Consider the following 24,062-nt stretch of genomic DNA (forward strand, 5'->3'; position numbering starts at 1 on the left):
ACTGTAAAAACGCTGGCATGAGGAAGCGTGTCAGCAGCAGCGCGCAAAGTGACCTATCGCTTCAACGCAAAATGACCGTTGAGAACGCAGCACGCGCAAAGGTACGGGTCGTCGGTGCACCTATACTCCGCCGCGGAGTAGCGAGCGAAGTGACCTTCGTGCTGTGTATCGCTCCAACGCAAACACAGCGGCGAGAACGCAGAATGCACGAAGGTATAAGCCGTAGAAGCACCTAGACTCTGCCCGCAACGCAGATCGGTTTCAAGATGTCGTCTGCGCGGCCGCGGAATACGCAGTACAACGCCGCCCCCCCCCTCCCTTCCCTCCCCCGGAACGTAGCGCGCGACGGAAGACGGCGTGCTTCTTTCCAGCTTTCCCCCCTTGCGCGTGCGAGATTGAGTCGTGATCGTCAGCTTCCTTGCACGCTTTCACTCGCACATACAGTATTAGGCGCACGGCGACGGTGTTATCCCCCTTGGACTTGATACGGAACATCACTTCCACAGCGACGCCGACGGCAAAAATGTGCATATTGAGTGTCCATATAATTGCTATCGCAATAAAACGTCGTACGCAAACGCGGCGCGGTTGCGTGCGTTCACGTGAATACCCGGGCCACTTTATGCATGTGCTTGAAAAGGTGATGTATCCTATCATAATTATTAGCAACCGTCTCGACGTATTATTTCGTCAGGATAGTTAGTTCGAGATTTTCAATTTATGTACATCTTTACAAAACATTACAGTGGAGCTCCAGCATAATTTTGACTACCTGGCCTTCTTTGACGTGCAGCCAATGCAGGTTCTTGCATTTCACTCCCATCGAAATACGGCCGAACGAGACTGTCGGCCTGTCTCGCTGACCGCCGCAATAATTACTATCGACGGTGCCTGCTATCTGGCCGCAGCTCGTCAAAGTGCGCTTACTTTTGACAACATGATTACCATGGACTTAAATGAACTGTTTTTCTCACTTGGCGGTGTGAAGAGCAAACGAAACGTAGTGCAGGCAAGCCACCCGAGCGGATTCACTGATAGGCGTTTGCTTTCCGTTTGTGAGACGAAACGCCATCGGGTCATTGTGGCGATCATGCCAGTGGTTTAGCGCTAGGTGCTGCTTTACGAAACACTCACATAGTTCATCAACTGCTCTTTTATTAAGTATTACTTCATGTTAAAAACAAATTGTATCACATTTCTGTGTCGCCATGAGTGCCAATAGAAGCGATCGCCTGGGCTGGGTGATATAGGACCGGCGAGGTACTGGTCCTACAGCGATGCAATCTTAGCTGTTGACCTCGGCCATCCAATCACTCCAACTCTGTACCAACTGTACATTTTATTTCACGCACGGAAATTCATTAACACTTATAGGGGCTTTGATGACATACACGCTGTAATTTATGTAGCTGTGACCGTGCTGCCGGCGTACGTACGTGAACATGTATATTACACTGCAGGTGGCTCAATACCTTGAAATGAAAATAAATTATTTATTGTAGTGAAGAAGAGGAGCACTATAGTGGGACATCCTCTATAGCGCTTTCTGGTGAGTCAAGCTCTCTAGCGCTGTTCTCGGGAAACGCTTCTCGTGCTCACAGTCCGTGCCCTGCGCAGACAGTGGGTCCAACCGCTGGTGTCTAATAAACACCTTTACAAGGGGTGTAGGTTGCTTCGGCCTACAACGTCAACCCTGGAACTAGGATCCCGTACCGTACGCTCAATTATGTCTGAAGATGCATCCCAGCAAACGCCACCTACTCCATCCCAGCAAGCGCCTCCTCATTCGGTCCCGTGCTCTGGTGTGCCACGCATCCGGGTGCATAATTTACCAGCTACATTGAACATATACTCAACTTGTGCAAAAGAAAGTCAATGCGGCGATATCGGAGATCTACAAAATCATAGGTGTCTTCAAAGGGATAGAAGACGATGCTTTCAACATGGTACTTGCCAAGAATCCTCAGTCCATGACAGACATCACCACTCTATGCCAAAGCTACGTGCCCATGTCCTGCAACGGAATCTCAGACGCTGTTGCACTACTGTCTCCATGTGACCACTTTCTCACTCAGAAACGTCTGCTGCTGCCTTTTGAGACAGTGGACATCACACAGTGCTACATCACCATTTTCGTTTGCAATCCGTTCCCATACCCCGTGTTGCTGCTTCGAGGGGAACGTCTTGGCAATATAGAAGTGACAGAAGACGTGCAAGTTATGTGCGTGCCCAGTAACATTTACTGTGCTAATTCCAGTGCGCTCAGTGCTGTTTCTACGTCTTACCTATCGCCCAGTGATGTGTTCGGTTCTTCTATTGCCGATGCCCTTACACTGGTCCAGCAATCTTAACTTTTGTGCCTTCTAGAAGAATTTCGTTCTTCTTTCGACGTAAGGCAATATTCCCTGGGCCGGACGCCAACTGTTACACATCGCATCGATAATGACCCGCAGCCACCATTGAGCCAACGTAGGTAAAGTGTCTCTCCTGCAGAACGCCATGTAATCAGCGAACAAGTCGACGACATGCTTCGCCGCGAGGTGATACGACCTTCCATCAGTCCATGGGCATCCCCTGTCGTCCTAGTTACGAAGAGAAATGGTTCTGTGCGGTTTTTTGTCGCTGCCGCGGCCTCAACAACCTCACTTACAAGGGCGTCTACCCTCTCCCGCGCATAGCGCACGCTATTGACAGTCTACAAGGCGCAGAATTCTTTTCATCTCTATATTTGCGCTCAGAGTATTGGCAAGTACCCATGGCAGACGCAGATCGGCTGAAGACAGCTTCTGTCACACCCGTCGGCTTATACTAATTTTACGTAATGCCTTTTGACATTGTATTGCGCCCGCAACGTTTGAGCACATGATGGGCAAAGTTCTGCTGGGCTTGAAGTGGCACACGGGCTTGTGCGGTCTTGACGACATTGTTATTGCTCCTGACGTCACCGCGCGCCTTCGACAGCTCCCGTCTGTTTTCGTGTTTAACAAACGTGGGGCTACAACTAAACCTCAAGAAATGCCGATTTGCTGCTCGGCAGTTGACAATTTTAGGTTGCGTCCTATTCAAGGATGGAATTCTCTCCGATCCAGCCAAACTTCGATCCGTTGCCGAATTGCCTAAGCCAACGTCATTGAAAGAATTGCGCAGTTTCATCGGTCTGGGTTCCTACTTGAGACGCTTCATTCGCAGTTTCGCCGAATTATATAGCCCCTGACGAAGCTACATAGAAGCAACGGGCCCCTCACTTTGTAGTGTGAGTGCGACGAGGCCTTCACAAAGTTCCGTCATTTGCTAACGTCTCCGCCAATTTTGCGCCATTATGACCGGACAGCCCCTTCCAAGGTGCACAAAGGTACCAGCGATGTTGGCTTCGGCGCTGTTCTTACCCAGCGCAAACAGGGGTTTCTTGTATTTGTCGCGGGTGATGCAAGCCGTACGCTTACGAAAGCTGAGTCCCATTACGCTGTGACAGAAACAGAATGCGTAGCCATCAACTGGGATCTCACCAAGTTCTGGCCTAATTTGTAAGGCCGTCCATTTCATGTAGTCACGGACCACCATGCACTGTTTGCTGTCATCCTTGAAATATTCCTCAGGCCATCTTGCCCTATGGGTACTTCGGCGGCAGGACTACGATATCCGCGTGCTGTGCCGCAGCGGACGCCAGCATTCTGACGTCGACGCCCATTTGCGCTTTCCCTTCTCTGATGACAATGCCTGCAGCTCGCTATCCAACTTTGCAGTTTCTTCGCTCGACTTCGCCACCATTGCCTCTGAGCAGCGCAAGGACAATTGGATTACCTTTCTTATAGACATGCTTTCTGCTTCATCAGCACGACTATCCACTCGAATGTTGCGTCGTCAAGCCCACCATTTCGCCATTCGCAACAACCTGCTTCAACGACGCAATTATAATCCCGACGGGCACCAGTGGCTACTAGTAGTACCTCGCAGTCTCCGTTCCAACATATGCGCACCTTTCTACGCCGGTCCGCTGTGTGCACACTCGGGCATATTTAAAACTGATCACAGCTTTCGAAAGCGGTACTTCTTGCGTGGCATGTACAGCTACGTTCAGAAGTTCGTTCACTCTTCCCCCAATTGTCAGCGCCGAAAATCCCCACTCCTCCTCTCGCCAGCCTCTCTGCAACATTTAACTTGACCTACCTGGCCATTTTGACGCGTCAGCGTCAATTTGTATGGGCCCCTTCCCCTGAAATAGACTGGAAGCCGCTGGGCCATATTGTGGCGGTTGACAACCTCATGCGATACGCCGAAACTGCCGCCCTCCCTGAAGCTACAGCGCGCGTTGTTGCCTCCTTCTTGTTTCATCGATTCATCCTGCGTCATGAACCACCTGAGGAACTGCTCAGCGATCGCGGACGTGTCATCCTATTCAAAGTAGATGAAGCCATTCTTAAATAGGTCCACGTTGTTCATCGCACAACTACAGCGTGCCGTCCTCAAACCATTGATCTCACAGAACGCCTGAACCGTACGCTCGGCAACATGCTTGCAATATACGTCGCCTCCGACCACACAAATTGCGACGTCATTCTGCCCTTCGTTACCTATGCGTAGAACACCGCTACTCGGAGCACCACCCGGATTTTCACCCCTTTTCTTACTGTACGGTAGGCACCTGTCGCACACCATCGACCCAATCCTACCATGCCGGCTGGTGCATTTGAATGTGCACCCATTTCTGCCACGGCAAGACATGCTAACGAGTACCACGCTCTCATACGGGCCTTTACCTCCAATGACCACGAGCGCCAGAAGAGCACTCGCGGTGACACCACCTCTGAACCGACCTTCCATCCCGGAGCGCATGTCTGGCTTTCCATTCCCTCCGCTGCACCTGGGCTCTCTTCAAATCTGACCAAGTATGAAGGCCCATACTCTATCATTGAGCGCGCATCCCCCTTAACTACGTGATCGAACCCATTGAACTGCGTTCGGACATGCGCCGTCGTGGACGAGACATTGTCAACGTCAAACGCCTGAAGCCGTACTATCATCCACTCGTAGTCAGCAGGTGTCAGCTTGCCGGACGGCTCCCTTTTCGTACCCGAGGGTAATTGTAGCGAAGAAGAGGAACACTATAGTGGGCCATTCACTCCAGCGCTTTCTAGTGGGTCAATCTCTTTAGCACTGTTCTCGAAGAACGTCGCTCGTGCTGAGAGACCGTGCCCGGCGCTGACGGTTGGCTGAACCGCTGGTGGCTATTACGCACTTTTAAATGGTTAAAGTCTTTATTGGAATGCTGAATTAGCTGTATTTTAGCAATAAGTAGGCGCTTATCCTCATCTTCTTATGCAATAAGAATAAAATTGAACAGGAGTTCCAGTTCATTCTTATTGCATGCAATGCAATAAGTGTAAGATGCAGGTATGTATAATACTTGCATCTTAGTATAAGAAATAATGCATGCAATGTTTCAGAAAGTACTAACCTATACTGAGCTTCTCTTTGCTCCAGAATAGTAAATTAGCGCTCCAAAGCATTCTTTTCTTGCTCCAAACAGTAAATATTTCTGCTCCGGAAGCATAAATTTATGCTCCAAACTGCGATTTTCCTGCCCTGAAAGCTGCTTCAAAAGACCAAGTGCCGCTTCCATCACTGAAAATACAACATGCTTGCATTATTTGTATTTCATGTTCTTGCCGAGACAAGCTTTTAAGCCTGTGGCTGATTGGAAGAGCGTGGATTCAAGTTAAATGTCTCCTACTGTTACTCTCGCTTAAGTTGAATGAAACACGCCCTCCTTTATTCAAAGGCCCTCCATGCTTTTTCTAATTCAATAGAATCTTCACGGTCCCTGCCACTCCACAGCAGTGGTTCAGTGACTAGATATGGTGTTCTGCACGAGGTAGCGAGTTCGATACCCCCGCCTCGACGGCAGCGTTTCGATGGGGGTGGAATGCAAAAACACTCTCGCAGTTACAATTAGGGGCACGTTAAAAAATCATGGTTGAGCAGTGAGCACATGACTCAAGGGTTGTTCCTTCGCGACGTCTAACTCATTCGACTAATCGATTCCAACTGACAAAAGCCCTGCGTGTGGTACTATATCCATACCACATGTAGATCTGTGTTTGGGGACCAAACTCGTGGGTTTTATGTAAATGGGAATAGCATTCGTGGCATTGTCAGAGCAGTTGTCTTTCCGGCTGCGCAGCTACGCCACCAAATACATGATGCCGAAGGTTGTGCAGTCTAAGATCTATTCCGTTCGCATGGGTATGTGTCCCCCTTGAATGAACCTCTTTGACGGCAACTTGGCTCAATGTCCATGTGCCACAGGGTATGCGCGTGCATAACACCGGCGCCTCCAGATGGCGGAGTGTGTCGAGAGGGAAGTGCGAGAGAAGAGCGCTGCCGCAGCACACGCCTAATACATGAGGCGTATCAGCTATTCGCATACTTTGGCAGTCATCTTTGACAATTTGTGCCCACATTTTCTTCTCTGTGTGACGCTGGGAATCACTGAGACAGAGATAAGAACGCATCACATACCTGGATAATCTCACGGGAAACTTCGACCGACTAATAATTTCGTGCTGGATAATTCTGCTCTTGGATTAGGCTCTAAACGTTGCTGGTGTTTTAGGCTCTAGCCACCATGTTGCTCCAATATCTCTGACACTTTCCAGGTCATGGACGTGGAGGTAGTCAGGTTCCGGAAGTTTGCCGAAGAGCAGTTCGAGGACGACCTCGAGTTGCTCGAGAGGGCCGCCTTTGTCGCCCGAGATGTACTGAAGGTGCCTTTTCTGCTTGACCCATGTACGCAGCGAAACGAAGGAGGTGCCCGCTGCTGGATGTTGACTCATGCGGTAACTCATTCCGTCACTTCAACCACGTCCACGCAGAAAAGTGAAGCGTGCGCATCACACACAGCTCACACTGGCTACAACCCCAGGGGTTTAGTGTTTGCAATTTACGTTAAGGTAACCACACAGACGCTTTTCTCAGTGCCTTCTGCCCCTGAGACAGCAGATGACGTTCTTCTGCTCGTTGTCTGTGCAGGCCAGTGAGTAAAGGAATATTACACACGTATCAAGAATATAAATATTATAAATTTTAAATTATATATATATATATATATATATATATATATATATATATATATATATATATATATATATATATATATATATATATATATATATATATATGCGAAGGAAATGCGAAGGCTGTGGGTTCGGTTCCCACCTGCAGCAAGTTGTTTTTTTTTCATCCACTTTAATTTCCATTAATTCTTAATTTCTTTATTTTCATTTATCAAGCACAAGTAATTTCCCCTATGTTGTCCTTGGTGTCAATGTTTGTTGGCTTCGTATGATATGACTAATAAAATCGGGACCCTCGGTTAACCCCCTTTCTTCTCGTTTATATATATATATATATATATATATATATATATATAACATAAAAACACACACACATATAAATAGGACACAAGGCTACTGCATAGAACAGCTCCCAGAGTAGCTAAGGGACAAGGCAGGTAAGACAATGAGGACTGTGCATATACGACACTTTACATATGCCGACACACCTTGTTCGAGTTCAAGCCGTGAAGCGAGCCAGTTCATTTCGTTTCAGGAAGCAGCTCTTACGAACTTTATTGCCGTTGCGCGCGATGCAGGAAGAGTTGAACGAGCTCCTGAACCCCTTCGGCATTGACTTTGACGAACTGCGCGAAGGCAGCCTAGACTTCAACATGATCCATGACGATCCCATGGCTCCGTACGACCCAAGAGCTGCGGTGCTCTTCCTGGCTACATTGTGGTTTCTGCGCGAGCATCGCTGTTTCTCGGGCGTCCGCCTGAACGTGTCAGTGCTGGCACGATTTCGCCCGGTGCAGTTCATGAAACTGATCACGTTCTCCAAGCGGATCGTCACGGCCTGCCTGACCGGCGTCGAGGGAGTCGAGATTCCGTTCAAGGTGTGCCCTCTGGTTCGGTTGCTCGACCAAACGGAGCTGCTTACGCACGTCAGCCTCGACAGGGTGAGTTTTATAATGGCATGCTTTGTCCGGGCATCATGAGGAACGTACCGATAGTTTAGTCACCATTACACATGGCACTATGGTGTCACAGCGCTGATAAGGCCGCCGCCGTGGTGGGTCGTGGCTATGGCGGACTGGTTCTCAGCAAGAGGTCGCTGCATCGTTTCATTCCCAGCACTCCTCAGGATTCTATGCTCACTTCTGCTTATTATTCTAATTTTTGTTTCCAGACTATTCATTCTTGGCCAACTGTGGGGACGTTCTTGTAAGACGATCATGCAAGGAAACCTCTCGGCCGCGTGTACTACGGTCAGACCAGAGTCCTAAATGTGCTGATCATTCAGGTGCCTTATGGCTCGCTTGCTTGGCTGGCTAGGCCATGGGCCACGGGCGTCTCAAGGGCCAGTTTTACCAAACTGCTCGTGCCACACGTATCGAATGAACCCCCGCGGTAGCTAAGTGGCGTTGGCGTCGCGCTGCTGATCGCGGGTTATATTCCCGACCGTAGAGGCCGCATTCCGATCGGGGTTGAACGCAAACACGTTCGTGTACCATGCATCGGGCGCACGTTGAATACACTCAGGCTGTCAAAATTAATTCGATGATACCCCTCATTATTGCGTCCCTGATAAATAGTGCACGGTGGTTTCGTGATTCGTTTTTCTTCGAATTCGGGGATAATTAATCAGTGTTTATTTCTGTCGCCTTTGAACCGGTGTTTTACAATGTCTAATTTCAATGGCGGAGATAAATCGGTATTTGTCGGCGCGTGTGTTTTAACTGGATGGTCTAATTACTGGAGAAAATATAACGCTCCTGAAATGACACAACCTTATTGAGCAGATTCCAAGCACACTACACCCAATTCCTTATAGAACCAACTAGTGAAAATAACAGCTGAGACACGACGCTTTCAGGCGCATGAAAGTACTACTTAAGGATGTTGAAAAAATGGGCATGTACTATCGGCCAAAAAGTAAACGGACCACGACTCAAGTGGCCGGAGCGGCTACGGGCCCACACCGGTGCGCTGCTATCGCGCTCCGCGCGCTGACGACGAGAGTGACCCGAGTGACGCCAGCCTCCGCACTCACTCTCACGCGGGGCCTCGTCATGCTTGATAAATTTCTAGTGCACCGTGCGGTTGCTCTGCTGCTGACGGCCGCGATGAAGGGGACCGTGCGTCGCCGCTAGTCCAGCACATGGCGCTGTCGTGCAGTGGCGGGCGGCCGCAGCGCATCAAAGCGCGGCACTGAGAAGGAACGAAGACCCGTTGTGATTGTTGTTTTTCTTATATTCACCTTGTGTTGCATATTAGTATATGTCGCTGGCCTCCACCGCTACTCGATTTTAAGCAGCATAAAGCAAGTAGCCGCAACGGCGGCTACGGTGACGCGCGCTCTTTCACGTCCGCGCAATAAGTTAGATAGCAGGAAGCGCTGCGCGGACGTCCGAAGCTATAGCGGCGGCGCTCTACGACTCGCTGCCAAGGCGAGTAAGCCAAGTCATCGCGGTCGATGGCAACTTTTCATCGCACTGAGGACCCCTTCAAGCCATGGAATGTTTCCGTGAATAAACTTTCAAGAATAACTAGTTCCTCCGATTCGTCTTCCCAATTATTCCTTCCTGGGCGTACTTTTGTAAAGTTTCATAACGGCCCACGCATTGTAGTACCTATCCAAAGCAGTTTTCAGAGGCGTCACTCATGTAAATAGTAAACCCACTGCTGGAGACACTGCCGGAAAAGTAATCTTGACAGAAAAGCCGAGTCCTCAGCAAAGCTTTGCGCCTGTAACTTATCAGCTTGGCATGAAAAAGCGCGCATCACTATCAACGCCGTTGCAGCTACTTCTGCTATGCAGCCTAAACTGGAGCAGCGGTGGACGCCGGCGACATGCACTAATATGAAACACAAGGTGAACGTAAGCAAAACAACAATCAGAACGGGTCTTCTTTCCTTCTGAGTCCCGCGCTTTAATGCGCTGCGGCCGCCCTCTACTGCGCGACAGCGCCATGTGCTGGACTACCGGCGACGCACGGTCCCCTTCGTCGCGGGCGTCAGCAGCAGAGCAACCAAACTGTGCACTAGAAATTTATCAAGCGTGACGATACCCCGCCTGAGAGTGAGGGCGAAGACTGGCGTCACTCGGGGCACTCTCGGTGTCAGCGCGCGGAACGCGATAGCAGCGCCCTGGTGTGGCCCCGAAGCCACTCCGGCCACTTGAGCTGTGGTCCGTTTGCTTTGATTGCGAAAGCAATACTGTGCTCGCACTTTCGGCCCATCCGTGGTCGTGGCGCCTCTTACACAGCTGCGTGTCACGTGAATGTGTGACGTCACGCCAGACCGAGAGACGGGGCCCCATGGCTCGCGGCATCGATGGTGGAAGCGAAGCCTTGCGCGCCGCTGCTGCGGCGCTACCGACAGAGGGCGCTCGTAGGTGTTACGTCACGCTAGGAGGATAAATGGGGCTACAGCTCGGCTCCTCGCAGTGGTCGGCGCGCTGCCTTGCGCTATGTCGGATGATGTGTACAAGGCGAGGCTGGAACGATCTGCTGCGGCCAAGCCAGGAGCAGGGGGGACACTCCGTATGGCTCCCATTGGCCGTTTTCGAGCAGACGCTCTTTCGACGCTAGCGCCAAGGTCCCCTTCAGTTACGGCCCTAACCAATGGGCGACGCAGAAGCAAAATGGCGGCGCACACGATTGTTTACGTTGTCATGGCAACAGCAGCTGCGCGGCATCTCCTCTCCCAAACGTTTTTCTTTCCTTTTTCTTTTTATTATGCTGACCCACTCCACTCCCTTTCCCCCATGCCGCGCGCACCACTCACTTTTTTTTGTTTTTACCCGCAAGCGGCGCGTTTGTTTTTTATAGCGCGCTTGTTACGGCGCGCCAGTCGCAAACAATGCGCGTGGTAGGCCGCGCATTGGCATTGCTTGCGAGCTGGCGCGTGGTGCGCCGTGGGCTATGCGTTGGCACGCACGCAGTATTGCCCATACATATACCAGCATGCGCCGGGACATAGACAAAAATTCCACTTCCAACACAATAGATGCTTAGTCTCGCTTTAATGACTTCATTTCCGAAAACAGATTTTTCTTACAACATGGTGTGATACACGCTCAAAAAATGAGCAAAAGTTAAAGGTGCATGGCGTATACAAGAGTACTAAAGACAAAAGTTCACAGATGGTGAAATAATAAAAGAAAGCGCTAGAAAACGCGAAGGCCGTTTCATGTACACACATAAAAAAACAAGATTTTTATATAACGTCCTCAAGACCTAAATGTAGACGAGCTCCTGATATGTGCACTAAGATATTGCACAAAATTGGACGACGCGTATGACATATTCATGACAACTATAAAAAGGAAAAACTCACTGGTTATGGCAAAAACAATGACACGCAAAATACCTGAAAGATAGAATAAAATGCTAACATTGTTTGATTGAGAGTCATACCTAAAGAAAGCTTACTTATAAATCTGCACGAAAGTATATGAAATGCGTGACATGTTCATTACTGCTGAACAAATTGAAAAAAAAAAACATGGCAGAAAAAAATAACATTGTACTAAAAACTGAAACACACATTATCACATTATTTTGCACTTGGCCACAACTTCAGTAACGGTTGCAAGGGGAACATAAGGTAGTCGGCTTTTGCAGCAGCACATAGAAAACATTCGCAGAAAGGCTTATTCCTCAATCAAAGACCAGGTGAAACAAGCCAACACTACTTTTCCTTCTACCCGAATGCAATGCTTAGCAATAAAATTACGTCACTTAAGGCACTAAGTCGTACCTATTGGGCTCTCCTTTGTATAATAAACACGAAGTGCAAAAATATGCATGTAGGACACATGAAATGCTCATGCTTTCCAGAAGAAAAAAAAAAGCGTATCATGCCTACACATGAAGGTTGTTCGCGCGGTTTTCCCATCGGGGGTTACTGAGATAGTACACAAACACTAACAGTAATTTTTCAGCTGTTAGTAGGTTTGTAGAACGTGATACAAAGAAAAAGCACTGAGGGCGGTATGGAAAGGTGGGTAAGTTATTGAAGTTGCAGAATGAGACCTGGCACAGATAAACGCAAGTCACATACGAGGTGACAATGAGGAGGAGCACCTATTTGTCAGCTTTCTCTACCGGGAAGAGGCAAGTGTAGCACAATCAAGGCGCAACGACGTCCGGAGCCTCATGGAGCACACAAATGGACAGGGCTGTGTTCGTGCACATGCGCCTTCTGATGTCCTTGGGTCTGAGCGCTCACCTGTTGCCTTTAGGCACCCGGAACGACCTTGCAGGACTTGTTTTTGAGGTATTCGTGCACCACTGCACGATGCACAAGCGGTACGAGTCGTGAAACGGGTGAAACGTCGCGGTGCACAAGCACACAGCTACCGAGGACCACATAACTGACGAAACAAGCCACGTCGATCAACGCACAGCAGCGCACGCATCTCGATGACCGTAGATAGCAAAAATAAAGCGTTACGTAGCGGACTAAGCAGCCGCCGGGCCGGCTGGGACGGCACGGCGGCGCGGGCGCGTGGACAGTCGAAGGTGAGGGAGTTGCGAGGGTTTTACGAGAGAGGCCATGGGGAGAGGAGGGCGCAGTTAAGCGGGGGGAAGGGCTTGGCCACCGGGATCGGCGAGCGTGCGCGCGACGATCTAGGAGGCCATGCAAGGGAAACGGATTTTTGCGTTAGCCCATTACAGAGATGGCACCAATTTCCTGTGCCACCGTAAACGGGGAGTGTAACCCCCCCCCCCCCCCCCGTGGCCAAGTGACGGCGCTTGACTTTCGCAATCTTCCAGGCTTAACCAAGCTAAGCCTTCAGCCATCTTTTTTTTTTTTGGCCGACAGTACATTTTGAGAGAATTGTAAACCATAGGAGCCTGCTCCTTACGGCTCGGGAAACGCAGTCCAGAAAACGCACGTTTACGTTTTCGCTCGACACTTGGATGGCACGAAAATTAAGGGAATTTTCGACGAGACCGGCCATTCTTTGTTGAGCAACCACCAGATACTTCCAAGGCCAACTTCCCAGAATGAATTTTGTAGAAAAGATATCGACACGTGTACTTATGTTTATCGAGTGACCACGTTTGGCCGCCTAAAAATGTTATCGCACAGCGCTGGACGCGCCTGCATACATCCGAAGTTTCTGGAAATTTATCGATGCTTCTATCCGCTGTCTGTTGTCGCCGAACCTTGTGTTATCTGACTTCATCGCCTGACGCGTATGGCGTAGAACTTTGTGAAAGGCACGCAGGTTCCAACGATTAGTCTGAAACATTCGACGACTGCTATATAAAAGCCGACGCGCTTGACCCGCTGGTTCGATTTTTGAAGATCGCCGACCGCGTTCGCCACTATCGTTGTGCTATAAGTGTAGCCTGTTTTGTGGGCACAGGTTCGCCCAATAAAACGCTAGTCTCGTATTTCTGAGTTTGGCTGCTTTCTTCACAGTCACTACCACGTGACCTCTGGTGGAGGTGCCAGTGCGTTCTTGTACCAAACGCCCCCGGAAAGCCACGATCGAAGCCCGAAGCCCGAGGAGTAAACCAATATAGCCCAAGACCAGCTTGCTAGCCGCAGACTGCAAGGACTGCCCCCAGAGCACGGACTTCTATCTGAATCGATAAAGGAGATCGTGGTCAAAACTACCCCAATGGCTGCCCCAGCGTCCCCCGTTATCCTACAACAACCTCGGGACCCACCGACCTTCCATGGAGCAGCGACTGAAGACCCAGAATCCTGGCTGGAGACCTACGAATGAATCGCGACTTTTAACAACGGGGACTCCGACGATAAGCTGCGGCATGTATACTTTGCCTTAGAAGATGCCGCCAGAACGTGGTTTGAGAACCGGGAGTCGACCTTGACAACATGGGACCTCTTCCGTAGCGGCTTCCTGCGCACCTTTACGAGCGTCGTGCTCAAGGAAAGGGCCGAAGCCATGCTGGACGCCCAAGTGCAGCAACCTAACGAGAACGTTGCCATCTTCACGGAAGATATGAAGCGACTGCTCCGACCCACCGACCCATATATGCCCGAGGAGAAGAAAGTCCACCTTCTCATGCGTGGTGTGAAGGAAGAACTTTTCGGCGCAACGATGCGAAGCCTACCGACGACCGTAGAAGAGTTCCTTCACGAGGCCACCAGCATCGAGAAGACACTCGAAATGCGGAACCGGCAATTCAACCACCGTACAAGCTCTACTCACTACGCAGGAATTCAGTCACTGGCCACGGACGATCTGCGCGAGACCATCGGGGCCATTGTGCGAGAAGAACTGCGCAAGGTCTTGCCTTCGTCGCAGCCTCAAGTGGCCTCGATCGCCGACATCGTGAAAAAGTTGCACCGATCGCTTGGAGTTCCTGACGTGCAATCAGAATCGCCGCAGGCCCAGCCGGAAGCGATGACCTACGCCGCCGTCGCACGCCGTCAAGGCACCCCTCTGCAACCGCGCCAGGGGTAAGCCCGCAATGCCGCCGTCCGCCGCCGCCGCCACCAGCACGCCCACCCGTCGCCCAGCGCACCTACGTGAAGAAGACGGACATTTGGCGAGACCCCGACCACATCCCGCTCTGCTATCACTGCGGAGAAGCCGGCTATGTGTACCGCCGATGCCCATACCGCGACTTGGGACTGAGAGGCTTCGCCGTCAACGCGCCGCGTCCACAGCTTGGGGAGCGCCCACGTGACATCGCCGATTACCTAGCCGCCACTCAGTGGAACTCAAGACGACCGCCCCGTTTGCCGTCACCAGGCCGCTACCTGTCGCCGCAGCGCCATCCATACACTGGCCCAGCCCGGGGCCGGTCTGCGAGCCCCTATCCGGAAAATTAAATGCAGCAACCTATGGAGGTGCGGTTGCTGTTCGTCGAACTGACGAAGATCCTCCGCCGCCGACGAAGACGCCGAAGAAACTACCTCGACGACATAACGACACGCCGCCGTCCCGGCGAAGTGTGGAAGCAAAGAATACGACGATGAAAGACGACCTGATGACGTTCCATACCAGCCACACGTCAACGCGACACAGCCGTGAACCGACGCCAAGACCTAACTGTAACGCAAGGCAAAGAACCACAGATCTCGACGTGCTTCTCGTCGGCCACGCAGTCACCGCCTTAGTCGACACACGGGCCGATTACTGAATAAAGTTAAGACTGCATGGGAAGGCCCGTTAATTAGGACCGCTGGAGGACACCTCATCACGCCGACTGGAATCTGCACGGCAAGAATTGCCATTCATGACCGGACTTACCCTGCCCTCTTCGTTATCCTGCAACAGTGTTGGCGAGACGTCATTCTCGGCATGGACTTGCTCAACCAACACGGCGCAATCATTGACCTGAATTCGAAGTCAATAACGCTGTCGGAAGATCACGCGATACCACCGGAGAGCCCTTGTAGTCACCACGCCTTGAGTGTGCTCGAAGATCAAGTGAGCATCCCACCTCGCTCCAGCATTGTTATTGCGGTCGGCACCGAAACGCCCACTGACGTAGAAGGCGTCACCGAAGGCGAACTACGTCTACTGCTCGACCGTGAAATTTGCGTCGCAAGAGGGATCGCTCGACTGCACGGAGGAAACACGAAAGTGTTGCTAACAAACCTCAGCCAAGAGTTCAAGCACATCAACAAGGGTACGACGATCGCATACATTGAAGAAATTCTGGAAACCAGCAATGCGTTCGTCCTCTCAGATTCTGTCGCATCTACCCCGACGACCGTAGTTCCCGAGCCAGACTTCGACATAAATGAAGTCTCCCCGTGATTAAGCAGCAACAGCTCAGAAGTCTGCTTCGACGATACAAAGACTGCTTTTCAACGTCATCGAGGATTCGAGAAACGGCAGTCGCAAAGCATCGCATAATAATCGAAGAGTGCGTTCGACCACTCGGCCACAGCCCTTACCGAGTTTTGACGCGAGAACGTGACGGTAATTAGGCAACAAGTCGACGAAATTCTCCGCGACGACATCATACGGCCGTCGAAAAGCCCGTGGGCGTCTCTAGTTGTTTTAGTGAAGAAAAAGGACGGATTCCTACGTTTATGTTTATGTTTATCGCTTACTTATGTTTATCGCTTACTTACTTTATGCTTACTTATGTTTATCGGGTGACCACGTTTCGCCGCCTAAAAAGTGTTATCGCACAGCGCTGGACGCGCCTGCATATATCGGAAGTTTGTGGAAAGTTATCGATGCTTCTATCCGCTGTCTGTTGTCGCCGAACCTTGCGTTATCTGATTTCATCGCCTGACGCGTATGGTGTAGAACTTTGTGGAAGGCATGCGGGTCCCAACGATTAGTCTGGAACATTCGACGACTGCTGTATAAAAGCCGACGCGCTTGACCCGCTCATCAGATTTTCGATGATCGCCGACCGTGTTCGCCGCTATCGTTGTGCTGTAAGTGTAGCCTGTTTTGTGGGCACAGGTTCGCCCAATCAAACGCTAGTTTCGTCTTTCTCAGATGGGCTGCTTTCTTCAGGCACTAGCACGTGACAATATGGAGTGTAGTGGAAAGGTATAGCAGCTGTGGGAGCACAAAGAGCCGTGAACGAATGCATCAGGGTTTGATTGCTGTGCCAGTTATCAGCATCAGCATCCTCAGCCTATTTTATGTCCACTGCGGGACGAAGACCTCTCCCTGTGATCTCTTATTACCCCTGTCCTGCGCCAACCGATTCCAACTTGCGTCTGCGTATTTCCTACCTTCATTAGCCCACCTATACTTATGCCGACCTCGACTGCGCATCTCTTATCTTGGCAACCATACTATAATATTAATGGTCCACCGGTTAGCTAACCTACGCATTACATGGTCTGCCGAGCTCCATTCTTTTCTCTTAATGCCAATAAGAATATCGGTTATCCCCGTTAGCTCTCTCATCCACACCGCTCTCTTCCTGTCTCTTAATGTTACGCTTAACATTCTTCGTTGCATCGTTCTTTGCGTGGTCCTTAACTTGTTCTCGAGCTTCTTTGTCAATATCCAAGTTTCTGCTCCATATGTTAGCACCGGTAGAATGCATTATATGTACAGCTTTCTTTTCAATGATAGTGGTAAGTTTCCAGTCAGGATCTGACAATGTCTGCCATGGGCACTCCAACTACAGAAAAACAGAAATATTCTTCTGTAAATTTCCGTCGTCTTACCAGAGTTCCCTGTTAGTAATTGACCTAGTTAAACGTACTCCTTCACATACTCTAAAGGCTTACCGGCGATACTGAACTCTTGTTTCCTTGCCCGGCTATTAATCATTACCTTTGTCTTCTGCATATTAATCTTCAACCCTAGTCTCATATTCTCTCTGTTAAGGTCCTCAATCATCTGTTGCAACTCATGCCCAGTGTTGCTGAACAGGATTATGTCATCTGCAAATCGAAGGTTGCTGAGATATTCACCGTTGATCCTTACTCCTGAGCCTTCCGATTTAACAGCGTGAATACTTCTTCCAAGCATGTAGTGAATAGCACTGGAGAGAATGTGTATCCTTGTCTGACTCCTTTCTTTATAGGTATCTTTTTACTTTTCTCGTGGAGAATCAAGGTAGCTGTGGAATCTTCATACATATTTTCCAAAGTATTTACGTAAGCTTCCTGAACTCCTAGATTACATAATGCCTCTATGACTGTTGCTACCTCTCCTGAATGCAAACCCGTATCCTTATCTCTGAAAGCTCTGCGGATTTATCGATTACCTGATTGATGACGGGAATGTGATCCGTTGTTGAGTATCCCTTCCTGAAGGAAACCTGTTCTCTTGGTTGACTAAAGTCCAGTGTTTCCCTTAATCTATGGGAGAATATTTTGGTAAAAATTTTATGTAATACTGGGAGTAAGCTAATGGGCCAATAATTTTTCAATTCTTTAACGTTTCCCTTTTTGTGGGTTACAATAATGTTCCTATTCTTCCAGTTCTCTGGGACACTTGAAGTCGATGGACCGTTCGTATAAAGGGCCGCTAGTTTTTATAGCATTATGTATACTCCACCTCTGATTAAATCGACTGGTAGTCCATCTTGTCCCGCAGCTTTTCCCCGTTTCATGTCTTGCAAGGCCCTTCTAACTTCATCGATAGTTGTAGAAGGAGCCTCTGCAACCTCTTCTTTACTACTTCGAATGGTGATATCGCGGCTGCTCTGGGTACTGTTCAGGTCAGTGTAGAATTCTTCTGCTGCCTTTACTATATCTTCGAAACTGCTGATGGTATGACCCTGTTTTATCTTTCAAACCATACATCTTGGTTTGCCCGATGCCAAGCTTCCTTCTCACTGATTTGAGGCTGCATCCATTTTTTGCTACTTCCTCAGTCTTTCTCACATTATAGTATCGAATATTCCTTATTTTGTTCTTGTTGGTTAGTTTTGAGAGTTGCGAGAATTCTATTTGATTTCTTGAGTTGGACAGTTTCATTCTTTGTCGTTCCATTATGAGGTCTTTCGTTACTTGCGAGAGCTTACCTCCTGGCTACCTTGGTGCCTTACCTCCTACTTCCATTGCTGCTTCTGAAGGCAGTCTAGTTACGGTTTCGTTCATTACATCTGTAATTTTCATCCCTCTGTTCTAAGGCTGAATATTTGTTTGTTAGCACCAGCCTGTGCTTTTCCTGTGCTCTTACCCTTTGCGTCCAGCTTGGCCTGTTTCTTCTTGACCAATTTAATCGCTCCATTCATATTTAGTGGAACCCTAGACCTCACTAACCTATGATCTCTGCACTTTACCCCACCTAACACTTCTACATCCTGCCCTATGCTGGGATCGGCAGAAAGTATGAAATCTATTTAATTTATTATTTTACCATTAGTGATTTTCCAGTTCCACATTCTGTTGCTACGCTTCCTAAACTAGGTGTTCATTATTCGGTGTTTATTCATTTCCGCGAATTCTGCCAACATTTCTTCTTTAGTGTTCCCATATCAATGCCGTAGTTGCCAATTGCTTGTTCACGAGCCTGCTTTTTCGCCACTCTTGCATTGAAATCGCCCATGACTACGGTGTATTCAGTTTGCACTATTCTCATCGCTAATTCAACACCCTCATAAAACTGTTCCATTTCATCAGCATGGTGACTAGAGGTGGGAACGTGGGCTTGTACCACCTTTATTCTATACCTCCTATTTAGTTTTGTTACAAGTACTGCTACCGCCTCATTAAAGCTGTAAACTTCGTCAGGGTTGCCCGCTATGTCATTATGGATTAGGAATACTACTCCGTATTGCTTCTTATTAGGGAGTCCGCCATACTAGAGGACGTGGCCATAAGTAACCACTTTACAAGCCTCACTAGTTCTTCTAACCTCACTAAAGTCAATGATATCCCACACAATGCCTGACAGTTCTTCAAATAGTCGTTCTAAGTTAGCTTCACTCGAGAGAGTTCATGTGTGTAACGTTGCCAGGTTCAGTTCCGAGTGGCGGCATGTCCGGGTCTTAGCACCCTCTGCTGCCCTTACATGTTTGATCGCCGCCTTGTTCAGTTGCTCTGCAACTGCTGGAGCCTGAGGGCCATTGGATGATTATGCTCTTTGGTATGAGGCCGCGGCTTCGATTTCTGCCCACGGTGGCCGTTTTCTTATAATCCATGCACGTAAAAAAGGCCAGATTTGCAGCTGCTGCCAATCTGAACAACCGAATAAATCAAAAATAGAGAAGCTGTATACGTGGCTTCTCACAGCCTTCAGAAGTACTTAGTGGGTCTGCTTGCTAGCTAACTGCCTTTGTTCAAACTGAGCAGTCCGTTCGATAACGGTGGTGGCTGGCCAGAAAAAAAAAATGTAAGAGTTGTGAGCATTATATTACCCCTTCATCTTCTTCATCTGTATATGTTCATCATCATGGGCAGCATCATCATCTGCAGCGCGCAACCTGCGAAATAAACCGTTGAGGCTTCCCAGCTGTCTCGCTAGTGGTGGAGGCTGCTCTCTATCGCTTGGTCCTCTACGCCTTCGACTTTCCCTGGAGCTTTGTTCAGGTCGCCGCTTGCTCCGCCTTTCCACCAGGATGCCCCGAGAAGATCCTCCAGGAGCCTCCGGCGTCACCGTCTCTGCCCCACCGGCCGTTCCGTCATGGACCGTCACCACGCGGCAGCGCAATTCCACCATGTTCGCTGGCCTACGTAGTGACGACGTTGACGACTGGCTGGGCAATTATGACCACGTGAGTGAGTCTAACTGGTGGCATCATATGCGCAAGCTTCGCAACGTCGCATTCCACCTCACTGTTGCCAGGACTTGGTTTCTCAACCACGAGATCACCTTGCCTGACTGGGCAGCATTCAAACACCAGCTTCGGCAGATTTTTGGGCGCTCCCAAAGTCCGCTCTGAGGTCACCAAGAACAAGCTTGATAGACGCACGCAACTTCCCGGCGAAACATACACATCTTATATCGAGGACGTCCTCGCCCTTTGTCGCCGTGTTGACGCCACCATGACGGAATCTAATCTTGTTCGTCATATCCTAAAGGGCACTGCCCACGTCGCGTTCCACGCACTGGCGATCAAGAACCCAAATACCCTTAACGATGTGATCCTGACTTGCCAACACCTGGACGCACTGCAGACCATCCGTTTACAACCTCTCGCCGGTGACGCGCCTCCTTCCTTGGATACGGACCTGCGTATGCTGATTCGTGAAGCATACGCATACGTATGCATACGTGAAGAGCTCCAAGCGTGTCGCCTGCTCAGTGCTCCCGTTCTCCAGCCTCAACCTTCGGTTCCTGGCCTGCGCGACATCATCAAAGAGGAGCTGTCCTCCATGACCTGTGCTGCGAGCTGTGCCCCTCCTTCGCCATCCACCTCGTATGCTCAGGTTGCGGCTGCGCAACCAGCGTTCGTTCAGACAGCTCCTTCTGCTCCTGCTACTGCCCCTAACCATCTGGCGACTCGTACCTCGCCCGCCTGCCACAGCATTTTGCACTACTCGGCCTACGCCCCGCTCCATTTGTTGTTATTGCCGTATTCGCGGGCACATATCGCGTTTTTGCGAAAGACGACAACAGGACGAACAATATTATGATATTTATGAGAGAGACCCGTTGCTTTCTCCGAGTCCTTACCAGCGCCGGCTCTCCCCACGCTCACTTTCTCCACCTACCGAAGTGCTTCGCAACTACCGTCCAGGGCGTCGCCGCTCGCCCTCCTCTCTCCGATGCCTGACATCACCCCTGAAACCGGCCACACGGACTCCGGACTACCGATCGGAAAACTAGATGGTGCAGTTTCTGGAGGGAAAGCTGGATGGCTCGCACAGACTACAATTCCTCCAGCGTGCCCGGCCAATACTTTATTCGCGTGTGTAGGAGGTGTACCAGTTATAGCATTGATTGATACGGGAGCAGCTATTTCTATTATTCACGCTGGCTTGTGCTCTCGTCTGCGCAAAGTTACACCTTACAGCGAAGCTCTTCTTCTTGATGCAAATAATGTCGTGATTCGGCTATCGGCGCAATGCACCGGTAAGAGTTTCGATCGACGGGATACGCCAACATATCTAGTTCGCAGTGTTGACTTCCTGTGCTCACATGCTTATACTAGGGTGGGACTTTCTCTCTTCGGCGTCTGCTTTCATCTCGTGCCGTCAACGTCTCGTTAATTTGACAGAGACCGACAATTCCGACGACCTGCACGAACCGCGCCTTCGCTTACGAACTGCCGACGATTGTATGGTGCCCCTGGCCACGAACAACTCCTTGTAGTTAACTCTGACATCACCGATGGTGACGTTTTAGTGGTACCGTCAGCCCGTTGCTAATCCAAAGGGATTGCTCTGGCACCCAGCCTTGTTCGCTTCACCAACTGCACGGCCACTTTGGCTGTACTCAACACAACCACTGAGCCAGTCCTGCTTTCAAAGGCGCTGTTCTCATGTGCGTCTTGGACGCTCAGCCTGTCTCTGTGCTATCCTCGACTACTGCTGTTTGGCAACGATTCACAGCCGCAGATCCGGTCCCTGCTTCTGTTCTCGCTAGTACCATCAGCTCCGATCTAACGCCACAGCAGACGGGGGAGTTACTGGCGTTGTTATCTAAGCATAAAGACTCCTTCGATGACCACTCACCTCTTCTGGGATCGACTTCTGCGACGGCTAATCGCATACACACAGATGGAACTTCCATAGTGCGCCGGCGGCCATATCGCGTTTCCTCCGCTGAATGCCAGATGATCGATACCCATGTTGCCGACATGCTGAAACGTAGCATATTCCACCCATCCTCAAACGCTTGGTCGTCACCTGTCGTTTTCGTGCGTAAGAGAAACGCTCAGTGCGATTTTGCGTAGACTACCGTGCCTTGAACAAAATAATCCGCAAAGATGTATATCCACTGCCCCGAATCGATGATGCGTTAGATTCATTATAAGACGCGGAGTATTTCTCCAGCCTTGATCTACGCTCCGGATACAGGCAGATCCTCATGCACGAAGCAGACAAACCGCCTTTGCCACATCCGATGGACTTACGTAATGCCTTTCGGCCAGTGTAATACTCTCGCAACATTTGAACGGATGATTGACAGCGTATTACGAGGTGAAAATGGAAGACTTGCATATGCTACCTTGACGACATCATAATATTTTCGTCGACCTTCCATCTGCACTCGCGGCGCCTCGACGAAATCCTGACATGCCTCTCAGCTGCTGGCCTTCAGCTGAATACAAAAAAGTACCACTTCGCCAGCAAAAGCATTAAAGTACTCGGACATCTTGTCAGCAAGGAGGGCCTTCGACCCGCCCTTGATAAAATTACCGCTGTCCTCCACTTCCCTAGGCCTCAACGCGACAAACAGTTGCGTAGCTTCCATGGCCTAGTTTCGCATTTCCGGCGCTTCACACGTAACTTTGCCAATATCGCGGCGCCGCTTCACCAACTCCTTCCTTCTGGAGCTCCTTACGTATGGTCGGACGAATGCCAAACCGGTTTTGACGCCCTCAAGCATGTACTCAAGTCCAAAGCTGTGCTTTGTCATTTCGACAACACCGCACCCACTCTCCTACATAATGACCCCAGCGGCCACGGTATCAGCGCTATTCTTCTGCAACGTCAGCAAAATTCTGAAGAACGCGTGGTTGCATACGCAAGTCGCACGCTAACAGCTGCAGAGAAAAATTATACGATTACCGAGCAAGAGTGTCTCACCGTTGTTTGGTCCGTCCAAAAATTTCGGCCTTATCTGCACGGCTGCCACTTTACGGTTGTTACTGATCACCACGCCTTGTGCTGGTTGGCGACGCTAAAGAATTAAACGGGACGTCTCGGCCATTGGATACTTCCTTTACAAGAATACGACTTCGACATCACCTACAAGTCTGGAAAGAAGCACCAGGGCCGGTATTTTGTAGCGATGCCTTTTCCGATTCCATGCTTTTTCAGGCTTTTCGCGCTTGGCCAGTGGTCAGAGCGACGGTCTGCCCACATTATCAACGGGATCAGGCGGCCGTGTGTGGTGGATGATAAGAGTAGCATAGAATAAGGCATAAGGCATCGCTACAAAATAGCGGCCCAGGATGCCGATGCTCTCTCTCGTTGCCCCCTACCACCATCTTCAAACGCTTGTTACTTACCCCCTTCCGTGAGGAAACCGCAGAGCGCGTCGACTGCGTTCCCTTCGCTCGCGGCTCTCGACCGGCTCCCATCCAGCCATTCTCATACGTTTGCCTCTAGCCAACGCTATGACTCCATTTTCCTTCGTCTGCACCCATGGTTGCGGCACACTCCTATCGTGCTGAGATTGCTGAGACAATGCAGAAGACTAAGAGAGGATAGGATAGGATAGGATAGGAATAAACTTGATTCGTCCAACGGTTGTTGATGTTGGTGCCCGGGGCTAGGCTGCCAGAGGTTCATCGCCCGAGGAAAATCTTTCGAGATCCTCGGCAACGGCCCTGGCCCACTGGACGGCCCACTCCTGGTCTGCGGGTGCCTCGCTCAGGAGGGCGGCGTGCCATCTCTCACTGAGGCGCCCCACATCAGAGGATCCTGCTGTTGTCTTCCCCCTTCCTCCTTGTCCTTCTTCCTCAAGGC

The 24,062-nt window shown here is 50.1% G+C and overlaps 1 protein-coding gene across 1 annotated transcript in view; it reads left to right on the forward strand.

The window, feature by feature from the left end:
- The window catches only part of LOC139051978 (NLR family CARD domain-containing protein 3-like), a 37,960-nt gene that overhangs the window by 11,009 nt on the left and 2,889 nt on the right, over positions 1-24,062 (forward strand). The window contains exons 3-4 of the mRNA XM_070529041.1: positions 6,657-6,836; positions 7,652-8,014. Coding sequence (XP_070385142.1) covers positions 6,660-6,836; positions 7,652-8,014 — 540 coding nt within the window. The 5' untranslated portion in view covers positions 6,657-6,659. The remainder of the gene's footprint in view (positions 1-6,656; positions 6,837-7,651; positions 8,015-24,062) is intronic.

This window comes from Dermacentor albipictus, unplaced genomic scaffold (assembly GCF_038994185.2).
Source record: "Dermacentor albipictus isolate Rhodes 1998 colony unplaced genomic scaffold, USDA_Dalb.pri_finalv2 scaffold_17, whole genome shotgun sequence".
In the NCBI taxonomy this organism is placed as follows: Eukaryota; Metazoa; Arthropoda; class Arachnida; order Ixodida; family Ixodidae; genus Dermacentor; species Dermacentor albipictus.